Below are 24209 nucleotides of genomic sequence, written 5' to 3' on the forward strand. Positions count from 1 at the left end.
ACTGTGTGGCCATGCACGCCTCCAACTCAATCATCAAGTTTGCAGACGACACAACAGTATTGGGCTTGATTACCAACAACGACGAGACAGCCTACGGGGAGGAGGTGAGGGCACTCAGAGTGTGGTGTCAGGAAAACAACCTCTCACTCAACGTCAACAAAACAGATGATCGTTGACTTCAGGAAACAGCAGAGGGAGCAACCCTCTATCCACATCGAAGGGACAGCAGTGGAGAAAGTGAAAGTTAAGTTCCTCGGTGTAGACATCAACGACAAACTGAAATAGTCCACCCACACAGACATTGTGGTGAAGAAGGCGCAACAGTGCCTCTTCAACCTCAGGAGGCTGAAGCAATTTGGCTCGTCACACAAAACGACTAACTTTTACAGATCCACAGCAACTGCTCCACCCTCAACCACAAGGCTCTCCAGTAGGGCTGGGCGTTATACTGTAGTTTACTATACACCAGTATTGATGCACAGACCGGTTTGGGTTTTTACTTTACCTTCTATAACGGTATTTGAATGTTTTGTTTGTTAAATGTGATACGCTGTGTGTAACGTCCATTTTTATATTTTACTACCCTACTTGATCCATCCTTCTCCTCTCTCTCTATCTCTCTCTCCATGCCGCTTTCCACACAGACCTAGTCCCACCCTGTCACTCAAGAAGCGCATTTGTTGTTGCTTGACCACGAGACACTTTCGTTCAGTCTGCATGGTCAATGCAGCACATCCAACAATGTTGATGACATAGATGTTGTTCCCAATTTGATCTTAATATAAATCCACAAGCGTTCTATAATTACAATATTAGTTTGTGTTTCTTACATCTACAGCCACTAATGCTAATCGCTAGTTAGCTAATAAAAGTACTGAGTCAGAGCCAAAAGGTAGCATGTTGTTTGTGCAACAGTATCTTCTAAATCAAAAGAGTAATAGGCGAAGCATGAATATGTTGGCTGCATGAATAAAGATGTAATTTTAGGGTCCCCTAGGAAACACTGAACATCACTTTGGTTCCTACCCTGTCACAATAACTCGTTCATGGCATTTTCATTCGTTGTCATGTCAAACAACACTGTGTTCAAAGTGCCCACTATTATTTATATTCTAACTATAGAAATTAGAATAAAGATTCTATTTCCATGACTCCAAAAGTTAACCCAAGTGTTTGATCTAAATCGCAATTGCAACATTTGGTTAAAAATAAGGCCTAGGGGCCTCCCGGATGGCGCAGTGGTCTAGGGCACTGCATCGCAGCGCTAGCTGTGCCACCAGAGACTCTGGGTTCGCGCCCAGGCTCTGTTGCAGCCGGCCGCAACCGGGAGGTCCGTGGGGCGACGTACAATTGGCCTAGCGTCGTCCGGGTTAGGGAGGGTTTGGCCGGTAGGAATATCCTTGTCTCATCGCGCACCAGCGACTCCTGTGGCGGGCCGGGCGCAGTGCGCGCTAACCAAGGTCGCCAGGTGCACGGTGTTTCCTCCGACACATTGGTGCGGCTGGCTTCCGGGTTGGAGGCGCGCTGTGTTAAGAAGCAGTGCGGCTTGGTTAGGTTGTGTTTCGGGGGACGCATGGCTTTCGACCTTCGTCTCTCCCGAGCCCGTACGGGAGTCGTAGCGATGAGACAAGATAGTAATTACTATATTACTATAATTAATAAATTTAAAAAAATAAATAAGGCCTAGTATTTTCCCCCCATATCGTGGCAGTGTGGAAAGGATCTCAAATGAGTGCAGGAAATGCAGAAATTGATGGAAATGCAGGAAATTATTTTAGGTTGAAGTTGAATTGAACAGTATAAAACAATCAGAATGGAGAATATATGTGATGCCACCCTAGGGTCACGCACTACTCATAAAGCAAATTTAGAACTTTTATTAATCAAAAACATAAAATACCGTCAAACCGTCAACAATTTGAAAAATACCATATGATATGATATTTTGGCCATATCGCCCAGCATTGTGCAGACCCTCTCCAGAGGGTGGTGCGGTCTGCACAAGGCATCACCGGGGGCAAACCACCTGCCCTCCATGACACCTACAGCACCCGATGTCACAGGAAGGCAAAAAACATGAAAGACAACAACCACCCAAGCCACGGCCTGTTCACACCGCTACCATCCAGAAGGCGAGGTCAGTACAGGTGCATCAAGGCTGGGACTGAGAGACTGAAGAACAGCTTCTATCTCAATGCCATCAGACTGCTAAACAGCAATCACTAACTCAGAGAGGCTGCTGCCTACATGGAGACCCAATCACTAGCCACTTTAACAAATTGATCACTAGTCACTTTAAACAATGCCACTTTAAATAATGCTACTTTAATAATGTTTACATATCTTACATTACTCAAATCATATGCACAGTCGTGGCCAAAAGTTGAGAATGACACAAATATTAATTTTCACAAAGTCTGCTGCCTCAGTTTGTATGATGGCAATTTGCATATACTCCAGAATGTTATGAAGAGTGATCAGATTAATTGCGATTAATTGCAAAGTCCCTCTTTGCCATGCAAATGAACTGAATCTCCAAAAAACATTTCCACTGTATTTCAGCCCTGCCACAAAAGGACCAGCTGACATGTCAGTGATTCTCTCGATAACACAGGTGTGTGTTGACGGGGACAAGGCTGGAGATCACTCTGTCATGCTGATTGAGTTCGAATAACAGACTGGAATCTTCAAAAGAAGGGTTGTGCTTGGAATCATTGTTCTTCCTCTGTCAACCATGGTTACCTGCAAGGAAACACGTGCCGTCATCATTGCTTTGCACAAAAAGGGCTTCACAGGCAAGGATATTGCTGCCAGTAAGATTGCACCTAAATCAACCATTTATTGGATCATCAAGAACTTCAAGGAGAGTGGTTCAATTGTTGTGAAGAAGGCTTCAGGGCACCCAAGAAAGTCCAGCAAGCACCAGGACTGTGTCCTAAAGTTTATTCAGCTGCGGGATCGGGGCACCACCAGTACAGAGTTTGCTCAGGAATGGCAGCAGGCAGGTGTGAGTGCATCTGCACGCACAGTGAGGCAAAGACTTTTGGAGGATGGCCTGGGGTCAAGAAGGGCAGCAAGAAGCCACTTCTCTCCAGGAAAAACATTAGGGACAGACTGATATTCTGCAAAAGGTACAGGGATTGGACTGCTGAGGACTGGGGTAAATTCATTTTCTCTGATGAATCCCCTTTCCGATTGTTTGGGGCATCCGGAAAAAAGCTTGTCCAGAGAAGACAATGTGAGCGCTACCATCAGTCCTGTGTCATGCCAACAGTAAAGCATCCTCAGACAATTCATGTGTGGGGTTGCTTCACAGCCAAGGGAGTGGGCTCACTCACAATTTTGCCTAAGAACACAGCCATGAATAAAGAATGGTACCAACACATCCTCAGAGAGCAACTTCTCCCAACCATCCAGAAACAGTTTGGTGACGAACAATGCCTTTTCCAGCATGATGGAGCACCTTGCCATAAGGCAAAAGTGAAAACTAAGTGGCTCGGGGAACAAAACATTGATATTTTGGGTCCATGGCCATAAGTTTCCATGGGAAACTCCCCAGACCTTAATCCCATTGAGAACTTGTGGTCAATCCTCAAGAGGCGGGTGGACAAAAAAATTATAATTCTGACAAACTCCAAGCATTGATCAGTCAGGATGTGGCCCAGAAGTTAATTGACAGCATGCCAGGGCGGATTGCAGAGGTCTTGAAAAAGAAGGGTCAACACTGCAAATATTGACTCTGCATCAACTTCATGTAATTGTCAATAAAAGCCTTTGACACTTATGAAATGCTTGTAATTATACTTCAGTATTCCATAGTAACATCTGACAAAAATATCTGAAGACCTCTAGGCAGCAGACTTTGTGAAAATTAATATTTGTCTCATTCTCAAAACTTTTGGCCACAACTGTATATACTGTATTTTATACCATGTATCGCACCTTGCCTATGCCGCTCGGCCATCGCTCATCCATATATTTATATGTACATATTCTCATTCACCCCTTTTAGATTTGTGTGTATTAAGTAGTTGTTGGGGAATTGTTAGATTACTTGCTAGATATTAACGCTCTGTCGGAACCAGAAGCACAAGCATTTCGCTACACTCGCATTAACATCTGCTAACCATGTGTATGTGACCAATACAATTGGATTTGATTTAAGTGTGAGAATTATACCTTGACATTCAGGGGGGGTCTCAATTTTTTTCACAGGACCTCCTATGGGTGCACATCTTTTATGGGCTGAATAGAAAGGGACATCTGTTACAAAACACCAAAAAGTGTAATGACATTCGGCAATTATCATTGGGTCTCCAGTCTACACTCTTGAATTAATTGATGCGTCTTCCTGACCCACTTGTCATCTCCCCAGCCACATGAATAATACAAAAAAGTAAAAAACATGACACAGAGGTGGGGAGGTTTGTTTCATTTGGTATAAGCTTTTAATTGTTTTATTTTACCACTGTAGCCATACAGATTGCATTTTAAACATATAGGAGAATGATTAAATGTGCATTATTTAGAGACCCGATAGAGCTACACAAAAAAATTGGGAATTAAGTAAATCTATCTGTTGTGATTTCTTTATGCCTTAATCAGGTACGGTACGAGCTGTCCCCAAAATACCTCAAACTGATATGTTGTAAAAGCAGATATCTGCTGTTGTAAATGTATTGCAGCTGAAGCATTCATGTGTACAAGGTTGAAGCGTAGGAGGAAAAGCATCAGCTGTCCTCTCGCTCTCCTAGCAACCACTCGTCTTGAGCACTCCCAGCCTGTTACCAACATGCCAGCACACATGCTGTTCTAGGAACACTGTTTAGCAAACCCACAGAATGTATTACTTACTCTTCTTGGAACACTGTTTAGCAAACCCACAGAATGTATTACTTACTCTTCTTGGAACACTGTTTAGCAAACCCACAGAATGTATTACTCTTCTAAGAATACTGTTTAGCAAACCCACAGAATGTATTACTTACTCTTCTTGGAACACTGTTTAGCAAACCCACAGAATGTAATACTCTTCTAAGAATACTGTTTAGCAAACCCACAGAATGTATTACTTACTCTTCTTGGAACACTGTTTAGCAAACCCACAGAATGTATTACTTACTCTTCTTGGAACACTGTTTAGCAAACCCACAGAATGTATTACTTACTCTTCTTGGAACACTGTTTAGCAAACCCACAGAATGTATTACTCTTCTAAGAATACTGTTTAGCAAACCCACAGTATAAAAATAAATAATGTCACACACTCTAGCCTTTACAGTATATGCTCCCAACAATTGAATGGGTAAACATAATAACCAATGTTTCGGCAACAGTGTCATCTTCAGGGTTGAAACCCACAGTATAACATGATATAACTAACAACTGTCTTTTTTATTTTGTAATTGCACAAATCACAGAAATGGTGTAAAACATGATAGACCTACCGGTAGATGAAATTTCACAGGAAAGATTGAACACTGTAGGCCTAATCTGTCATGGCTAATTATAGTTGCAGCATCCAATGTATTATATAAATATATATATATATATTTACTATAATGCTGTTAACTGAGATCAGTTTCCCCCTCTACAATCACTCATATAGGAACAGCAAGGACCATCTACAGGTGTTGTTGCAGACTGAACAGGTCAGAGGTTTGGTATTTTACGTAAATCTTTGCAGCAATAAGTAAATCTTACGTTTGGTATGGTTACTAGAGACAGGTTACTTCAGCCTCCTGTTGCGCCTTCTTCACCACGCTGTCTGTGTGACGGGACCATTTCAGGTTATCAGGGATGTGCACGCCGAGGAACTTGAAGATTTTGATGATAAATTACGTCATCCAATTCGTATGCTATTGTACAGATAGGATAAGACATATGATAGTCTACTACTATACATCTTAATTCGTATGATATTATACGACCGCTATTCCATTCCTGATATACCCTAATGCAACGCAATGTATCATACTAATGCCATGTACAAAAATGGATGGAATTCTGTTCGCCATATGTCTTTTTTACGCAGTGTTGACCCACTACTGGTTGGACAAGTGTGTCTAACGCAGATTGGGGAGAGCCTCTCTCTCATCAGAGATCACATTTATTTGGGGATATAACCTTTTCATTCAAAACATGAGAAACATTATTTCAGGTGATAATAAAACATGCTTTGTTTAGTTACTTTTTCCTCAACTTGTTTGTCTTACTTCCTAGCTTACTTCCTTCCCAACTCAAGCTAGTTTACACAGAGCAGCTAACGTTAGCTAGCTAGCTGAAAGCTAGGCTGAACCCACTGGGGACACACTGGTTGAATCAACGTTGTTTCCAATTCATTTCAATGAAATGGCGTTGCACCAACATGGACTAGTTAAATTGACGTCTGTGCCCAGTGGGAAGTTACTGTAGCCACACCTAATAATTACCATCACAATAAACTTTTCAGAATTAAAACCATATGCTACAGTCATATAATATAATTGTCTTGACATCCAAAGTTGTATTATTCAACATTATTATTAGAAATAGTAGCCTACTCATTTATAGTAGGCTACATTCTGTGGTTTGGTAGCCTAACTTTCTCTTCTATTGATGGACTCTGGCCAGATGGAAGACAATGCAGAGTTTGGAAAAATTCTAAGTATGCTGCATCCGTTTCGCAATGGAGCCTCGGACCAAGGGGGAGCAGCGATGCCACTCTGTTGCCGAAATTGATGACATCTGGCGCAATGCAACAGACTGCAAAGTTGGGATGCGAATGGGACATTAAATACCAAATTTACGTACCAATTGAAACGTAATGCCCTGGGACCAGGTTGGTTGAATTGCTCTTCTGATCACTTGAGCCTACTTTTTTAAACGTATACAATTAGGTTTAGGGTGTGTTCGTAAATTCAATCTGGAGAGAGTTCTGGGCGTTCCTCTATTCAGAACGTTGTCAGATTGTCCGTTCGTAAATGCAGTGTTTCGCTCTCTGAGCGCACACTGGACGCTCTGGCCAAGGAGTAGGGTTGATCCGAGCGTTCTGACCTCACAACAGAAGTCAAGCACCCAAGCTAACTGGCTAATGTTGGCTAGCTACTTCCAGACACAAATGAGAGTACACCTCACTCTGTCCATTTTACTCCGCCTAGCAGAGCTGGTTAGGCTGTTTTCATGTTATCTAGAGCATTGGTGACTAACTGTGTAGCTGGCAACAATTTAATTACACCTTTTCCCAGACGTTTAATGATACCGGCCATATTCTGTGGTTGAGCGTTCGTAAATTCGTCAGCAATACTGCGCTCAGGCACACTCAGACGAGAGTGCTCTGAAATCGGAGTAGATTGCCAGTTCGAATTTACGAACGCACACTCAATTAGCCATACTTTGAATCTTGAGCTTTTTGGTGAATTCCTAAACGAGGTTGTCCAATTGCCTTATCCATAAAATGTACTTCTGTATTTGTCTCTAACAGAATGGAAGTCTATTTGGTGGGAAATTATAATTTAATTGAGTCAATATTTCGAATGTTTGGCAGGATAGCCCAGTGGTACCCAAGCTTAATAAACTTTCGATAAGAAAGCATGAGGGGTAGGCCTACCCTCAATTTCGCTTCTCGTCACCGCTCAGCTGTCCATTCTTCCTCCCGTCACCCTGTCTCAATGATGAGAGCTATTGCCACGTTAACGTCCTAGTAGGAACTACGTAACTCAAAACATGTATGACTTGCTAACTGGTGGAACAACGCAAGTGTACCACCAGTTAGCAAGTAGGACATTCAGAGTTCCGACTAGCACATGAACGCCGCATAACATCAGCCATCCAGGCTGGAGGCGGGCTCTGATTACATCCGAACGTTCAAACGTAACTGACGTATATGGCTTCATCATTATCGTATTTCACCGTTCAAAATATGTTATTTTTCAAAATTTCTTTGGTTTCTATCATTCGTTTTATTAGGCTAATAATCTCTCGTCATAATTTTCATTCATGACACGATCGGAGATTTGAAGTTGTGGTTTGATATTCAAAACAGGCGGCTGTTTTGCGGTTAGACAAGTAGATTTACTCACCTACAGTATGTCGAGTCGGTATTGTTTTGACTCCCGAGAGATTAATATGAGTGCTCCGCCGGTGATCCGACCGCCGAGTCCCCTGTCCTCGGTGTCCAATGGCATCTCTTTCCAGATCCAGATCGGGCTGAGCCGCGAGCCCGTTCTGTTGGACTCTGTCGACTTCAGTCTCGCTCAAGTCCGGGAGATGGCATGTTACATCGTGGACCAGAAGGTAACTACAGTATATCCTATCACTTCTGTAATCCCATCCTTATGATTTAATTCGTTTAAATTAAGCACAGATATAGTTCTTAGTGATTTATAAACTTTTGCACACGTTTGCATTCGGGTATTCAGTTTACTGTATGGCGTGACACAATCCATATGGGATTAATAATTAGGCTATGTCTGACCCATACAGTAAATGAGGTCTGAACTAAACATTTTCAATCGCTGTCGGTTCCATTTTGATGTTGCACGCAATTAGCAACTCAGAAAAGTCCTTGATGTCACATTCAATAATTTGTGCCAACAAGCAGGACAACAGTTCTATAAATTACTGTATTTATTGACAATGGAAAGATGTAGGCCTAACAAATATCGTATCATGTAGAGAAAGGAAAAGTTCAACATAAACTAATGAAATAGAGAATCCACATATTTAATAAAGTTGTAGTTGATCACTTATCAACAACATGGAAACTACACCACCTCCTTTCCCTATAATCATTAGGCCTGTAGCCTATACTGTGTATGCATGACCATCTATAAAAAATAAAAACGGATGTTTTATTGGCACACACTAGATAGGTGCAGTGAAATTTGTTGTTTTACAGGGTCAGCCATAGTAGTAAGTGCCTTGATCAAGGGCACATCGACAGATTTTTCGAACTAGCGACTTTTTGGTTACTGGCCGAACGCTCTAACCCTTAGGCTGTGGCTGGTGGCCTAGAGGCAGGTAGCGTATCAGTTAGGATAGTTGGGCCAGTTACCGAAAGGTCGCTGGTTTGAATCCCCAAGCCAACTAGGTGAAAAATCTGTCTGTTCCCTTGAGCAAGGCACTAAACCCTAATTGCGCTTGTAAGTTGGTCTGAATAGGAGTGTCTGCTAAATAACTAAAATGTATTTGCAAAATGTAAGTCTTAGGTAATATTATTAACCCCTTTTATATCTAAACATAAACCTGTCTTCTTTACCATTCCGTCTTCCTTATACTGAATTTTGTTCATAACTGAAAGGGGCAAGGGGTAAAAAACACAGTACATTAAAACCAAAATGTAAAATTATATCTCAGACAGTTTTATGTAGGCTTACATATGTTGTAACTTCATAGTTTCATTTGGGGATAACATCTTTATAGTCTCACTTCATTTGTTTATTTCCGTTTCAACATGATCATGTTTCCACAGGCCCCCCCAGGTTATTCTAATTGGTATTATACGTTTTGGGTGATACATACAAAGTGCCAGGGTTGTACTTCTGTCATCCTCTGAACAGTAGGAATACTGGCATGATACTAGATAGCAGAAACGCCTTCTGTCCCAGGGTTATTGGTGTGTGAGGGTAAATGAGATTGTTCTTAATTAAGTAACGAACAGCTCCTATATGAACTACAGGTATAGGAGGCTATACCTCAACACCTTGTAGACACATTTTATCACAGAGAGAGGATATCTTGTGCATAGCTGCTCAGAACACTTAACACTTTAAATAGTACAAAGTGAAATCTTTAATTTGTGTGTGGGTGTGTTTGTTTGCGTATATGCTGTGTAAAGTGAGAAAGCTATACTGTGAGGATGACGAGAAAATTAGTTTGATTTATACAGCAGCATATCCTGGATGGAATGAGTCAACTTGATAGAAGTTAGGATTTGTCCCTAAACCTTATGATAAAGTGGCTAGAATTAGATTAGTCATCTAATTGCAACTTTACTGAAAGCTAGTTTGGCATGATGATTGCACTTTCTAGGCTAAATTAACTCTTTGAATATGCAGTAGTTACATCACGTTTGACAGCTTCAATGTCCAATCAAAGTGTAGAGTACTACTCAGAGTTCTCTGGGTCTTCTTTGCCAACATAGAGGAGTATGGTGTGCTGATTAGAATTCCTGTTTTAGATCAAAGTCAGCGGCGGCCAGCCCATTAAGGCATTAGTAACGGCGCCCCAATTGTGATTGGTCAACAAAAAACACTTGTGATTGGTCCTGATATTTTTTTCTTTGTATATATAATCACTACCATTAAAAAGTATGGGGTCACTTAGAAATGTCCTCGTTTTTGAATGAAAAGCAATTTTTTTGTCCATTTAAAATAACATCAAATTGATCAGAAATACAGTGTAGACATTGTTAATGTTGTAAATTACTATTGTAGCTGGAATATCTACATAGGCGTACAGGCCCATTATCAGCAACCATCACTCCTGTGTTCCAATGGCACATTGTCATTTTAAAAGTTTATCATTTTAAAAGACTAATTGATCATGAGTAAACCCTTTGGCAATTATGTTAGCACAGCTGAAAACTTTTGTGTTACTTAAAGAAGCAATAAAACTGGCCTTCTTTAGAAGTATCTGGAGCATCAGCATTTGTGGGTTCGATTACAGGCTCAAAATGGCCAGACTGGTGTTTGTCAGCTGCCAGTTGAGGACTTGTGAGGCATCTGTTTCTCAAACTAGACCCTCTAATGTGCTTGTCCTCTTCCTCAGTTGTGCACCGGAGCATCCCACTCCCACTAAGTTGATTGTGCCTTTAAACAGCTTGGAAAATTCCAGAAAATTATGTCATGGCTTTAGAAGCTTCTGATAGGCTAATTGACATCATTTGAGTCAATTGGAGGTGTACCTGTGGATGTATTTCAAGGCCTACCTTCAAACCCAGTGCCTATTTGCTTGACATCATGGGAAAATCAAAAGAAATCTGCCAAGACCTTAGAAAACACATTGTAGACCTCGACAAGTCTGGTTCATCCTTGGGAGCACGCCTGAAGGTACCACGCTCATCTGTATAAACAATAGTACGCAAGTATAAACACCATGGGACCACACAGCCATCATACCGCTCAGGAAGGGGACGCATTCTGTCTCCTAAAGATGAACATGCTTTGGTATGAAAAGTGCAAATCAATCCCAGAACAACTGCAAAGGACCATGTGAAGCTGCTGGAGGAAATGGGTACAAAAGTATCTATATCCACAATTAAACGAGTCCTATATCGACATAACCTGAAAGGCCGCTCAGCAAGGAAGAAGCCACTGCTCCAAAACTGCAATAAAAAATCCAGACTACGGTTTGCAACTGCACATGGGGACAAAGATCGTACTTTTTGGAGAAATATCTTCTGGTCTGATGAAACAAAAATAGAACTGTTTGGCCATAATGACCATCGTTATGTTTGGAGGAAAAAGGGGGAGGCTTGCAAGCCAAAGAACACCATCCCAACCGTGAAGCATGGTGGTGGAGGCATCATGTTGTGGGGGTGCTTTGCTGCAGGAGAGACTGGTTTCACTTCACAAAATAGATGGCATCATGAGGCAGGAAAATTATGTGGATATACTGAAGCAACATCTCAAGACATCAGTCAGGAAGTTAAAGCTTGGTCACAAATGGGTCTTCTAAATGGACATCACAAAGCCCTGACGTCAATCCTATAGAAAATTTGTGGGCAGAACTGAAAAAGCATGTGCGAGCAAGGAGAAACATTTGACCCAAGTTAAACAATTTAAAGGCAATGCAACCAAATTCTAATTGAATGTATGTACACTTCTGACCCACTGGGAATGTGATGAAAGAAATAAATTCTGAAATAAATCATTCTCTCTACTATTATTCTGACATATCACATTCTTAAAATAAAGTGGTGATCCTAACTGACCTAAGACGGGGAATCTTTACTAGGATTAAATGTCAGGAATTGTTTAACTGAGTTTAAATGTATTTGGCTAAGGTGTATGTAAACTTCTGACTTCAACTGTAGATATTCCATAAATGTCGTTTCCAGCTACAATAGTAATTTACAGCATTAACTATGTCTACACTGTATTTCTGAGCGGTAGTGTACGTACAGTCACTGTGGGGACGACGTCATCGACGCACTTATTGATGAAGCCAGTGACTGATGTGGTGTACTCCTCAATGCCATTGGAAAAATCCCGGAACATATTCAAATGTCTGTGCTAGCAAACAGTCTTGTAGCTTAGCATCTGCTTCATCTGACCACATTTTTTATTGACCGAGTCACTGGTGCTTCCTGCTTTAGTTTTTGCTTGTAATCAGGAAACAGGAGGATAGAATTATGGTCAGATTTGCAAAATGGAGGGCGAGGGAGAGCTTTGTATGCGTCTCTGTGTGTGGAGTAAAGGTGGTCTAGAGATTTTATCCCTTTGGTTGCACATTTAACATGCTGGTAGAAATGAGGTAAAACTGATTTAAGTTTCCCTGGATTAATGTCCACAGCCGCTAGGAGCGCCGCCTCTGGATGAGCGTTTTCCTGTTTGCTTATGGCCGTATACAGCTCATTGAGTGTGGCTTTAGTGCCAGCATCGGTTTGGTATTGGTATTCATTTTGGGGTATTTTATTAGGATCCCCATTAGCTGTTGCAAAAGCAGCAGCTACTCTTCCTGGGGTCCACACGAAACATGAAACATAATGACATAATACAGACAAGAACAGCTCAAGGACAGAACTACATACATTTATAAAAAGGCACATGTAGCCTACATATCAATGCATACACACAAACTATCTAATAGGTCAAATAGGGGAGAGGCGTTGTGCCGTGAGGTGTTGCTTTATCTGTTTTTTGAAACCAGGTTTGCTGTTTATTTGAGCAATATGAGATGGAATGAAGTTCCATGCAATAAGGGCTCTATATAATACTGTACGTTTTCTTGAATTTGTTCTGGATTTGGGGACTGTGAAAAGACCCCTGGTGGCATGTCAGGTGAGATATGTGTGTTTGTCAGAGCTGTGTGTAAGTTGACTATGCAAACAATTTGGTATTTTCAACACAATGTTTCTTATAAAAAGAAGTGATGCAGTCAGTCTCTCCTCAACTCTTAGCCAAGAGAGACTGGCATGGATAGTATTAATATCAGCCCTCTGATTACAATGAAGAGCAGAACGTGCCGCTCTGTTCTGGGCCAGCTGCAGCTTAACTAGGTCTTTCCTTGCAGCGCTGGACCACACGACTGGACAATAATCAAGATTAGACAACTAGAGCCTGCAGAAATTGCTTTTTGGAGTGTGGTGTCAAAAAAAGCAGAGCGTCTCTTTATTACGGACAGACCTCTCCCCATCTTTATAACCATTGAATCTATATGTTTAGACCATGACAGTTTACAATCTAAGGTAACGCCAAGTAATTTAGTCTCCTCAACTTGTTCAACAGCCACAACCTTCATTACCAGATTCAGCTGAGGTCTAGAACTTAAGGAAGGATTTGTACCAAATACAAAGCTCTTTTAGAGATGTTCAGGACCAGTTTATTCCTGGCTGTCACAGGTCAGGGTTTCTTCCTGGAGTGTACTACCTGTGGTTGCCACTGGAGAGCACCCTTGGGTTTCCTATAGTATCCAGGTGACCCTAATTGGACTTATTGGGATCACCTGCTGGATGACTATTTTGGTTCCTCTGTGGACTGGGCCAGTTGCTCAGGTCTCATGTTTTGTTCAGTGTTCTCATGTGCCCTTGCTTTGTTGTTTTGTAATGAAGACCTTAAGTAAATATTCTGGATTTACCCTTACCTCTGCCTGCTGTGTTTCTCTGCGCCTGGGTCCAAGTTCGTACTAGCACTATTGTCACACTGGCCACCCATTCCAGAACAGACTGCAACTCTTTGTTAAGGGTTTCAGTGACTTCATTAGCTGTGGTTGCTGATGCGTATACGGTTGAATCATCATCATACATGGACGCACATGCTGTGTTTAATGCCAGTGGCAGCTCATTGGTTAAAAATAGAAAAGAGTTGAGGGCCCAGAGAGTTGCCTTGCGATACACCACAATTTACATGTTTGACATTAGAGAAGCTTCCATTAGAGAAGCTTCCATTAAAGAAAACCCTTTGATTACTATTAGATAGATAGCTCTGAATCCACGATATGGCAGAGGTTGAAAAGCAATAACACAAGTTTTTTCAACAACAGGTTATGGTCAATAATATCAAAGGCTGCACTGAAATCTAACAGTACAGCTCTCACAATCTTCTTATTATCAATTTCTTTCAACCAATCATCAGTCATTTGTGTCAGTGCAGTACATGTTGAGTGCCCTTCTCTATAAGCATGCTGAAAGTCTGTTGTTAATTTGTTTACAGAGAAATAGCATTGTATTTGGTCAAACACAATTTTTTCCAACAGTTTGCTAAGAGCTGGCAGCAAGCTTATAGGTCTGCTGTTAAAACCAGTAAAGACTGCTTTACGACTCTTGGGTAGCGGACTTACTTTGGCTTACCTCCAGGGAGGTAAATAGTCAGCTACGAAGAAAATAGAAGAAAACTCTCTTGGTAAATAGTGTGGTCTACAGCTTATCATGAGATTCTCTACCTCAGGTGAGCAAAACCTCGAGACTTCCTTAGATATCGTGCACCAGCTGTTGTTTACATATATACATAGACCTCCACCCCATGTCTTACCAGAGGCTACTGTTCTATCCTGCCGATACAGTGTATAACCCGCCAGCTGTATGTTATTCATGTCGTCGTTCAGCCACGACTCAGTGAAACATAAGATATTACAGTTTTTAATGTCCTGTTGGTAGGATATGCGTGCTTGTAGTTCGTCTATTTTATTATCCAGTGATTGTACTTTGGCTAATAGGACCGATGGTAAAGGAAAATTACCCACTCGCCGCCGGATCCTCACAAGGCACCCTGACCTTCGTCCTCAATATCGGCCTTGTCGGGTGTCTGGAGTAAATCCCTCTCATCCGACTCTTTAAAGAAAACATCTTCTTTCAATATGAGGTGAGTAATCGCTGTGCTGATTTATAGCAGCTCTTTTAGGTCATAAGAGACGGTGGGCAGAAACATTATGTACAAAATAAGTTGCGAAAAAACACACACAATAGCACAATTGGTTAGAGTCTGTAAAATGGCAGCCATTCTCCCCAGCGCCATTTTCAAACAAGAATACGACCCCTACCTTGTCACAACACAACTGATTGGCTCAAACTCATTAAGAAGGAAATAAATTCCACAAATTAACTTTTAACAAGGCACACCTGTTAATTGAAACGCATTCCAGTTGACTACCTCATGAATATGGTTGAGAGAATGCTAAGAGTGTGCAAGCTGTCATCATGGCAAAGGGTGGCTACTTTGAAGAATCTCAAATATAAAATATATTTAGATTTGTTTAACAGTTTTTTTTGGTTACTACATGATTTCATATGTGTTATTTTATAGTTTTGATGTCTTCACTACCAATCTCCCGAGGGGTCTAAGGCCCTGCTTCTTAGTGCAAGAGACGTCACTACAGTCCCTGGTTCGAATCCAGGTTGTATCCCATCCGGCCGTGATTGGGAGTCCCATAGGGCGGTGCACAATTGGCCCAGGTTTGGCCAGGGACTTGGCCGTAGGTGGACTTTCCAACAAGACAATGACCCGAAACATACCTCAAGATCCACACAGAAATGGTTCTGTGACAACAAAATCAATGTTCTGCCATGGCCATCTCAGTCGCCGGACCTCAATCGAAAACCTGTGGGCTGAGTGGAAGAGGGCAATTGATAAGCGCAAACCCAAGAATGTGAAGGATCTTGAAAGGATCTGCATAGAGGAATGGTCCAAAATTCCTCCAAATGTGTTCCTTAACCTTGTCAAACATTACAGGAAATGCTGTTATCCTTGCGGTTGCACTAAGTACCAAATGAGGAGTGACAATAATTAAGAAACCTTGATTTTGGTTATATTTATTTTGTATTAAATAATTGTATGATTTTGGTTGGTTCCATTTAAACATTAATAAAGTACAGTATTTCTCACATGTTGGTATTTTGAGTTTATCTCTAATTATATTGTTTATATTTTTTAAAGTATTGTTTGTGCATTGCCAGTCAGGGGTACCAGTAATTTTGGAGCCCACTGTATATATATTGTGCATAACATTTTGACTGGTACTGTACATAGTGTGTATATATATGTGTGTGTGTGTGTGTAATATATATATATATATATATATATATAATTAATGGATTATGTTTTAAATTCTCATTAAAGTGTGGTAAATGTGTATATTTTCTAAACAAGCTGTTCAATAATTTACTAATCACTACATATTCGTCGCTGGCTCCAGGTCATCTATAAGTCTATGCTAGGTAAAGCCCTGCCTTATCTCAGCTCACTGGTCACCATAGCAACACCCACCTGTAGCACGCGCTCCAGCAGGTATATTTCACTGGTCACCCCCAAAGCCAACACTTCCTTTGGCCGCCTTTCCTTCCAGTTCTCTGCTGCCAATGACTGGAACGAATTGCAAAAATCACTGAAGCTGGAGCCTTCTATCTCCTTCTCTAACTTTAAGCATCAGCTGTCAGAGCAGTTTAACGATCACTGTACCTGTACACAGCCAATCTGTAAATAGCACACTCAACTACCTCATCCCCATATTGTTACTTATCCTCTTGCTTTTTTGCACCCCAGTATCTCTACTTGCACATCTATCACTCCAGTGTTAATGCTAAATTGTAATTATTTCACCACAATGGCCTATTTATTGCCTTACCTCCCTACTCTTCTACATTTGCACACACTGTACATAGATGTTTCTATTGTGTTATTGGCTGTATGTTTGTTTATGTGTAACTCTGTGTTGTTTTTGTCGCTCTGCTTTATCTTGGCCAGGTCGCAGTTGTAAATGAGAACTCGTTCTCAACTGGCCTACCTGGTTTAATAAACGTGAAATAAAAAATAAATAAATCTGCCCCTCAGTGACTGCCAGCAGCAGCAGTTCCGCTTCCACGAACATTGATGGGATTGTTTTTCCAGCTATTTCACTAGGAGGAGGAACTGTCCTTCGACTCTTGTTGGTGTGAATTATATAATATATATACACTAGCTAGAACCTTTTCATCGCTGATCTGGTAGGACAAAAAAGCATGACGGTGGCTTATCCCCCCGTGTTTTTCATCATGTTCTACTGCAGGTGACAGGGCGACATGTTGTGTTGACTAAAACAGCATTACACCGGTGTATCACAAAGCATGATCAAATTAATTAGCCAGCTGCAGTAATACATTGAGAAATAGTTTAGTTGATTTGTTTGGGTCAAATTAACCAGTTATCTACCTTTTGATAAGCAACTAGCATGCCAAATTTCAAGTCTTTTAAAACTAATATCTGACTAACGTTAACTCGAAAATATGAAGTTATTTCAAAATGAACATTAACTGGCTAGCGCATCATGCTTTGTGACATGTTAGCTAGCTATACCCAGTTAGATAATGTGTTTTCACTTATTGTGTCTGAATGCTTGTTGTGTTCTCCCTTTTACGATCGTTCGTGAGCTGGCTGCATGTTCTAAATAGTAGAATCTAATCTGTTCAAAACAGTGCCAGTATGTGCAGCAGTTGTCATTCGGTTTTTGACATACAAAAGTGAAATAGGTGTATTTATACTGTTCAATTGCACAGATCACTTCATATATCTTCTTAAAGAAACTGCCTGTAGTTTGAAAACTTGGAATCATATTTCTGTCATGCTGCTTTGTTGACTCCAACCACCTCGCGCCCCCGGGTATTCAGCCAATCAGCGGCCGCCACAGACCAATTTATAGAGGATCTTACTGTGGCAAAGAGAGAATTAGATCATCAAAGGGCAATGATGACATTGTTAGCCATGTCCTATGAGGAGTTCCTGGAAAGGGTCTTATTATAGAACATAGATGGATGTCTCTGTCTGATGCTGATACTGTCAAACTGTGCCTTTTCAATTATGTACAGTGATAATTACAGGTACGCAATTACATGCTGAACAAAGATTTAGGGTAGTTATCTGTTGTTAAACAAATCGATACAACATGCAGGTATATGTGCGCATAGTAGATAGATAGTCGTGTCATCCTCCATTTGACATTCAAGTCCTGATCCAAATAAGATCTTGCAACCATGAACCAGCATAACCATAACTATTGACATGTACAGTATGTATGAGTTTTGAACAGTCCTTTAATACATTTGCCTGATTTTGGACAATGACACGAGGACGGGCGGCTGTGTGCAGTCAACCCCTTGACATCTTTATCACTTCTTCAACCACAGTCCTGGTTCCCATCAAAATGCTGTTTTATAGATCTAACAGACTGTGAACAGGCCATCTCATTGGAATCCATTAGAGCCAAGCGTTATAAGGACTAATTAAAAGCATGGCGCCTTTGTTTGAAGTTTTACCACCTTTTTGCATTACCACTCTTTACCGCTCTTTTCTTTCAAGTGTCCTTATTAATCAGTTGGAAACACTTTGGTTTGTCACAGAGTGCTAACCTCCTTGTTCAGTCAGTGTCAGTCCATAAGTAGAGCTGTGACGTGAGCAGGGTTAGGATCACTTATGGCGCTTTTCCACTGTAGGGCCGTGCCCTGCCGGACCGTGAATATCACGCTTCCTATTTATTTTCCATTTGCTCATGGCCAGCTTGATTCCTTGAACCAAGTGAGATATTCAGTGATAGCTCCCCTGGCTGAGCCATAGGCTACACATCCATCCCACAAGTCCTTCAACCAACCGCATCCTTCCACCACCATTTCTTCTTCTTCTTCATACCAATCCTTTCTTTATTTCGTCACCCACTATAAAGTTGAATCATATTCAAGACTGGGATGCTTTCATACATTCATAGTGTCGTGGATACAGATGACTGCTGAGAAACAGACATAATGTATGTGATATATATATATGAAGATATAGATGGTAAATTATATATCATGATAATAACCAGTTATATTTCCTTTTTTCGCCATGGCTGTGTACGGTATATGTTTGGATAGTTCTGAAGGTTTATCCCATGTGTTTTTACAAATGACAAACATTAGACAAACATGATCAAGTTATAGTTTACTGTACGTCTCCCCAAGGTATTAAAAATGAATTAGCGGATATTAAATTCTGTGGTCAGCTCCCCAACGTTTGCCTCCTAGTTATAGAATGGTGCCCCAGTTGCTTGGCAACTGATTATGATTGCCCGTGAAGTATCCATTTGAGTGCCATTATCCTGACGAGAGCCATGTGTGGTAGGGTCACGTACTAACACGCACGCACTCACGCACGCACGCACGCACACACATACCCCCCCCCCCCTTGGGCAGAACAGCAGATGAATGCTGTACAATGTGCATAGGCCATTGTGGTGCAGCTGTTTTGGAAAGCATTCAGAGCACCATGCACCTTCATTAGCATAAGATAAATGTTGTAGAGGATCACCATTCCCTTTCAGGATCATGGCCCTTTTCTGCCCCAGCACTCCGTGTGCTCTCTCCTTAGTGTCAGCACCATAAAAAACATCTTTGGTCTCATCTGCTAATCAACTAGTAGGATGTATAAACCTATAAGGTCGACTTTGTCCAAAAATAGATGTACCAATCCCGGATTGCCCCTTTAAAAGAGTTGCTATCAGAGATGCAAGAGTCACCCTCATTACAGAGCATTGTACTGATCCTCACCACAGAGAACAGGTAGAGATAGACAACAAAAGAATCTGCCTCTGCCTGTTAATTACTTTAGTGATTAAGTAAACACTGCACAGCTCAATTATTGAAATGACAAAAAATTTGCTGTGGTTTCTGTCGGTGTTAACGTGGTGAGCTGAAAGGTTAGCTCATTATGATGTCTGTGGAAAGCAAAAGCTCTGAAAACACAATTATCTTTTCCTACGTGGCAACGATGTTGCCACTGCTGCCATTCCAAATATAAATACAGTGCGATGCTGTGAATGTTTTCTCACAAACAACATCCTCGTAAAAAATCAAAAGTGAAGTTTTCATGTTTGCAAAAGTCAAGCGCTGTAAACAAACACGAATCAAGGTGAAACCTCTTTTAGATTAGAAAAATAGGTAGAAAACATTGCTAATTGGAAATACAATTTTTTTTAAAATATGTAATACTTTTTTTATTCATGTGTTTCTTGTGTTGTGGTGGTAAACCCTCTTTTGTACTACATGTTAGGTGTTAGTACAACTAGATTATGTATAATAACTAGGGTTGCACATTTTGTGGAAAATTCAGAAGTGGAAACTTTCCGTGGGAATTAACAGGAATATATGCACATTAATATTAATACCATTTAAATGTAGATGTTTTTTGCATATATATACAGTATATATATATTTACCATATCATATGGAGACAGAAACATAAACCTTTTACCTTATCATAAGTAAACACAATTGCAAATGATTAAATCCTTCCAATATAAATAAAACAATTTAGTTATGAATTAAACTTTAATTAAATGAGTTGACTCTTCACATGGATTAATTCACTGAACGACAAAAGAAAGGGAATTTTGAATGATCCCCAATGATCCATCGCATCTCCCCAAAAATCTGTAAAATGATAGTCTAGAAACTAAAGCTTTTGTTGTCTTCCTCTTCACTGTCACTTTCCAACCTTGTTGAGGATGGCTCGTTGTCAGGCTCAAAAAGCCAGAAATTTTTCAACCCTTGTATTGGTCAGCCTGTTGCGTGCTTTGGTGTGTGTGTCCCCAAACAAGGACCAGTTGCACTCGGAGGCGGCTGATGTTGGTGGGATTTGGAGGATGATGGAGGTAACAGGGGAAAGAGCCTCAGATCCACAAAGTCCCTTCCACCAGGTGGCTGATGAGATATGTTGGCACGACTGCCATATTGCATCTCCATCCCAAAGCCCTTGCTTGGATTTGTACTTCGCCAGACTGCCAAGAACCTTGCCCTCATCCAGGGCAAGGTGGCGAGACATGGTAGTGATGACACCATAGGCCTTGTTGATTTCTGCAACAGACAGGATGCTCTTGCCAGCATACTTGGGGTCCAACAGGTATGCTGCGGCGTGTATGGGCTTCAGGCAGAAGTCTTCACGCTTTTTAATGTATTTCAGAACTGTTGTTTCCTCTGCCTGGAGCAACAGTGAAGTGGGCAGGGCAGTACGGATTTCTTCTCTTACATCTGCAAGCAGAGTCTGAACATCAGACAGGATGGCATTGTCTCCCTCAATCCGTGCAATGGCTATTGTTATAGGTTTCAGGAGTTTCAGGCTGCTTACCACTCCCTCCCAAAATACATCATCCAGGATCCTCTTGATGGGGCTGTCCATATCGGCAGACTGTGATATGGCAATTTTTTTGGAGAGACTCCTTCCCCTCCAGGAGACTGTCAAACATGATGACAACACCACCCCAACGGGTGTTGCTGGGCAGCGGGTGTTCAATGTGGTGCTCTTATTCTTCTCACTTTGCTTGGTGAGGTAGATTGCTGCTATAACCTAACCATTTCCTTGGCTCTCTTGTTGAGTGTATCCATTGTTTTCAGTGGCATGATGTCCTTGAGTAGCAGATTCAATGCATGAGCAGCACAGCCAATGGGTGTGATGTGAGGGTAGGACTCCTCCACTTTAGAACAAGCAGCCTTCATGTTTGCAGCATTGTCTGTCACCAGTGCAAATACCTTCTGTGGTCCAAGGTCATTGATGACTGCATTCAGCTCATCTGCAATGTAAAGACCGGTGTGTCTGTGCTCTTGTAGAATACTGGTTGAATGGTGGAGATTATGTAGTTAATTATTCCTTGCCCACGAACATTCGACCACCCATCAGAGATGATTGCAATATAGTCTGCTTTCTCTATGATTTGCTTGACCTTCACTTCAACTCTGTTGAACTCTGCATCCAGCAAATGAGTAGATAAAGCATGTCTGGTTGGAGGGGTGTATGCTGTGCGAAGAACATTCAGAAATCTTGTTTGATACACATTGCCTGTGAGCATCAGAGATGAACCAGTTGCATACACAGCTTGAGCAAGACATTCATCAGCATTTCTCTGACTACGTTCCTCCATTGAGTCAAAAAAAAACTTCTGATTCCAGGAGGACCATGAGCTGTTGCTATCGATAAGGTGTTTGATTCATAATTTTCACCTTGAATAGAGAGGGACTTTTGTCAGAGGTTGCTTGTTGTGAGCGCTGAGGGAACTTTATGCACTTGGCCAGATGATTCTGCATTTTTGTTGCATTCTTCACAAATGATTTGGCACAGTATTTGCAAATGTACACAGGTTTTCCTTCTACGTTAGCTGCAGTGAAATGTCTCCACACATCAGATAGTGCCCGTGGCATTTTCTTGTAAAGATTAGAAAAAAATTCGTAAAAAAAACTCCTTTGTAAGATTAACTCCTTTGTAAGATAAAAAAAAAATGAAACATGTATGGAAACAGGTGAATTAACACTCCTCAGTTAGCAGGCTCAAGCAAGCTAAAACCCACATGGTAGCAAAAACTAACTAGCAGAAATTGTTAACAAGTTAGAAATGATTTAAACACACTTTGCTGTAGGCTGCTATTTACTAGTTAACAAAAATCATGTGTGTCATGTAAATATATTCACCCCACCCAGTATTGTAATTAAATCTTACCAGAACGCATGTAGTCCTTGGCTCAGACAGTGTAGTAGTGTGGGCTCAATAGCATCTCATTAGTGTGCAAGATCTTGAGAATCAGCTGGTCACGTGATAGAAGAGTGCACTGCACTGTGCATGCAGAGGGTTGCAATTCCATTGAATTGGGGATAGTTTAACCAAAATATGCCACAAGACCTGGAATCGCCTTATGTGTATACCACAAAAAAGGTTCACTGTTAAAAGCTAACTTTTTTGATGAATTTAAATTCCCGGGCTTAACTTCCCATGGAAGAATTCTGGAAATTTACCGGAAAGTTTACGACCCTTTGCAACCATAAAAATAACGTCAATAGTTTTATAACACTCTAATCACTTCCTTGATATTTTCTAAAGATCACCACATTTAGTAAAATGTAATGGTATATAATTGTCTTGTTATTCAAAACTATACTACAATGTCAGTGATCTCTGTGCATATTTCCGGTTGATCATGAATATGACATTCTGTGAGAAGGAAGGCACTATAATTCTTCACCATTCTCACAATCAGTGGTGTGTATTCATGGATGCCAAGGGCCAGGCTTCACCCCAAAAACTGAACAATAAAAAAATGAAATAACTTATTTAGTCTCTCTGTGTTTCATAATCTTCTTTCAATTTGCAAGGCTCAAAGTATCTCACCGGAGAAAACATCAGAGCGAGCAAAACAGTGCCCCGCTGTCTCTGAAGGCCATCTATCTGATGCTGACTTGTTCAAAAGAGTATGACATTTTTGCCGCCTGTAGCATTGAATGCAAGAGAAGCCAGCGAGCATCTGGCCTCCCTTGATTAAAAAAGTAACATTATCGCCAATCAGCATTGAGCTAAACTGAGTGAGCTCAACAGTGAATGGTTCTGGTGCACCAAAAGAAAGTGTCAAGGGAAGCCAGTTTGGATTTGGCGTCACTCCTATCAAATCGCATCGAGAGCATACATCATTGACAGAAACAACTTGAATTGTTGCATCTCGTTGTGTTGTTGTCCTCCATTGGCTAGCTAAAATTGCCCCTTTCTTAAATTGGCCATGGATGGAGATAGGGATTTGGACTTGTGGCAAGCATTTTAGCCAGGTAGCCTAGGACAACAAAACATAAAAGTGTGTACTGTATGACAGAGTGATTGACCGTTTCGTCAACATGAAAGAGAGGAGGATGGCATTGGCGTTTCTCTACAAGTAGGGTGAGTCAACATGTTTTTTCTACTTGCACGAACACACAGACACAGACACACACACACACACAGACAGAAATCAGAAACATGGACAGCCACATCAGATTTAGCTTACGTTGATTGGACTAAATAGTTTTTGGTATCTTTTCATTGTATTAGACTAAGCATAGGTGATTTGATGTTGAAATGTTGATGTTGAAATGGTGCTGGAATAGTGCAGGCAGCTCCTGTTTTCTTTGCGACTAGCGGTAACTCTCCGTGGTTCTAAGTCAGTAGTTTTTTAGTGTTCCTAAATTGTCAGAAACATTAACACGATTTTAGGTCATGGCTGTAGGTCATGTACAGTTGAAGTCAAAGTTTACATACACTTAGGTTGGAGTCATTAAA

General features: G+C 41.0%; 1 protein-coding gene and 1 long non-coding RNA gene across 3 annotated transcripts in view; one reads left to right on the top strand and one right to left on the bottom strand.

Moving 5' to 3' along the window:
• LOC139553342 (uncharacterized) overlaps positions 1-7715 on the bottom strand; it is a 30929-nt gene extending 23214 nt beyond the window's left edge. Inside the window, exon 1 of the long non-coding RNA XR_011670635.1 lies at positions 7589-7715. This is a non-coding gene — a long non-coding RNA (uncharacterized lncRNA). The remainder of the gene's footprint in view (positions 1-7588) is intronic.
• Positions 7716-7816: 101 nt separating this feature from the next.
• The window catches only part of prkd1 (protein kinase D1), a 55393-nt gene continuing 39000 nt past the window's right edge, over positions 7817-24209 (top strand). The window contains exon 1 of one of the 2 annotated variants that reach the window (XM_071365572.1): positions 7817-8274. In XM_071365572.1, coding sequence (XP_071221673.1) covers positions 8068-8274 — 207 coding nt within the window. In that variant the 5' untranslated portion in view covers positions 7817-8067. The remainder of the gene's footprint in view (positions 8275-24209) is intronic. The other variant, XM_071365571.1, reaches the window with a different exon arrangement.

The sequence above is a fragment of the Salvelinus alpinus genome, chromosome 25 (assembly GCF_045679555.1).
Source record: "Salvelinus alpinus chromosome 25, SLU_Salpinus.1, whole genome shotgun sequence".
NCBI classification, from domain to species: domain Eukaryota; kingdom Metazoa; phylum Chordata; class Actinopteri; order Salmoniformes; family Salmonidae; genus Salvelinus; species Salvelinus alpinus.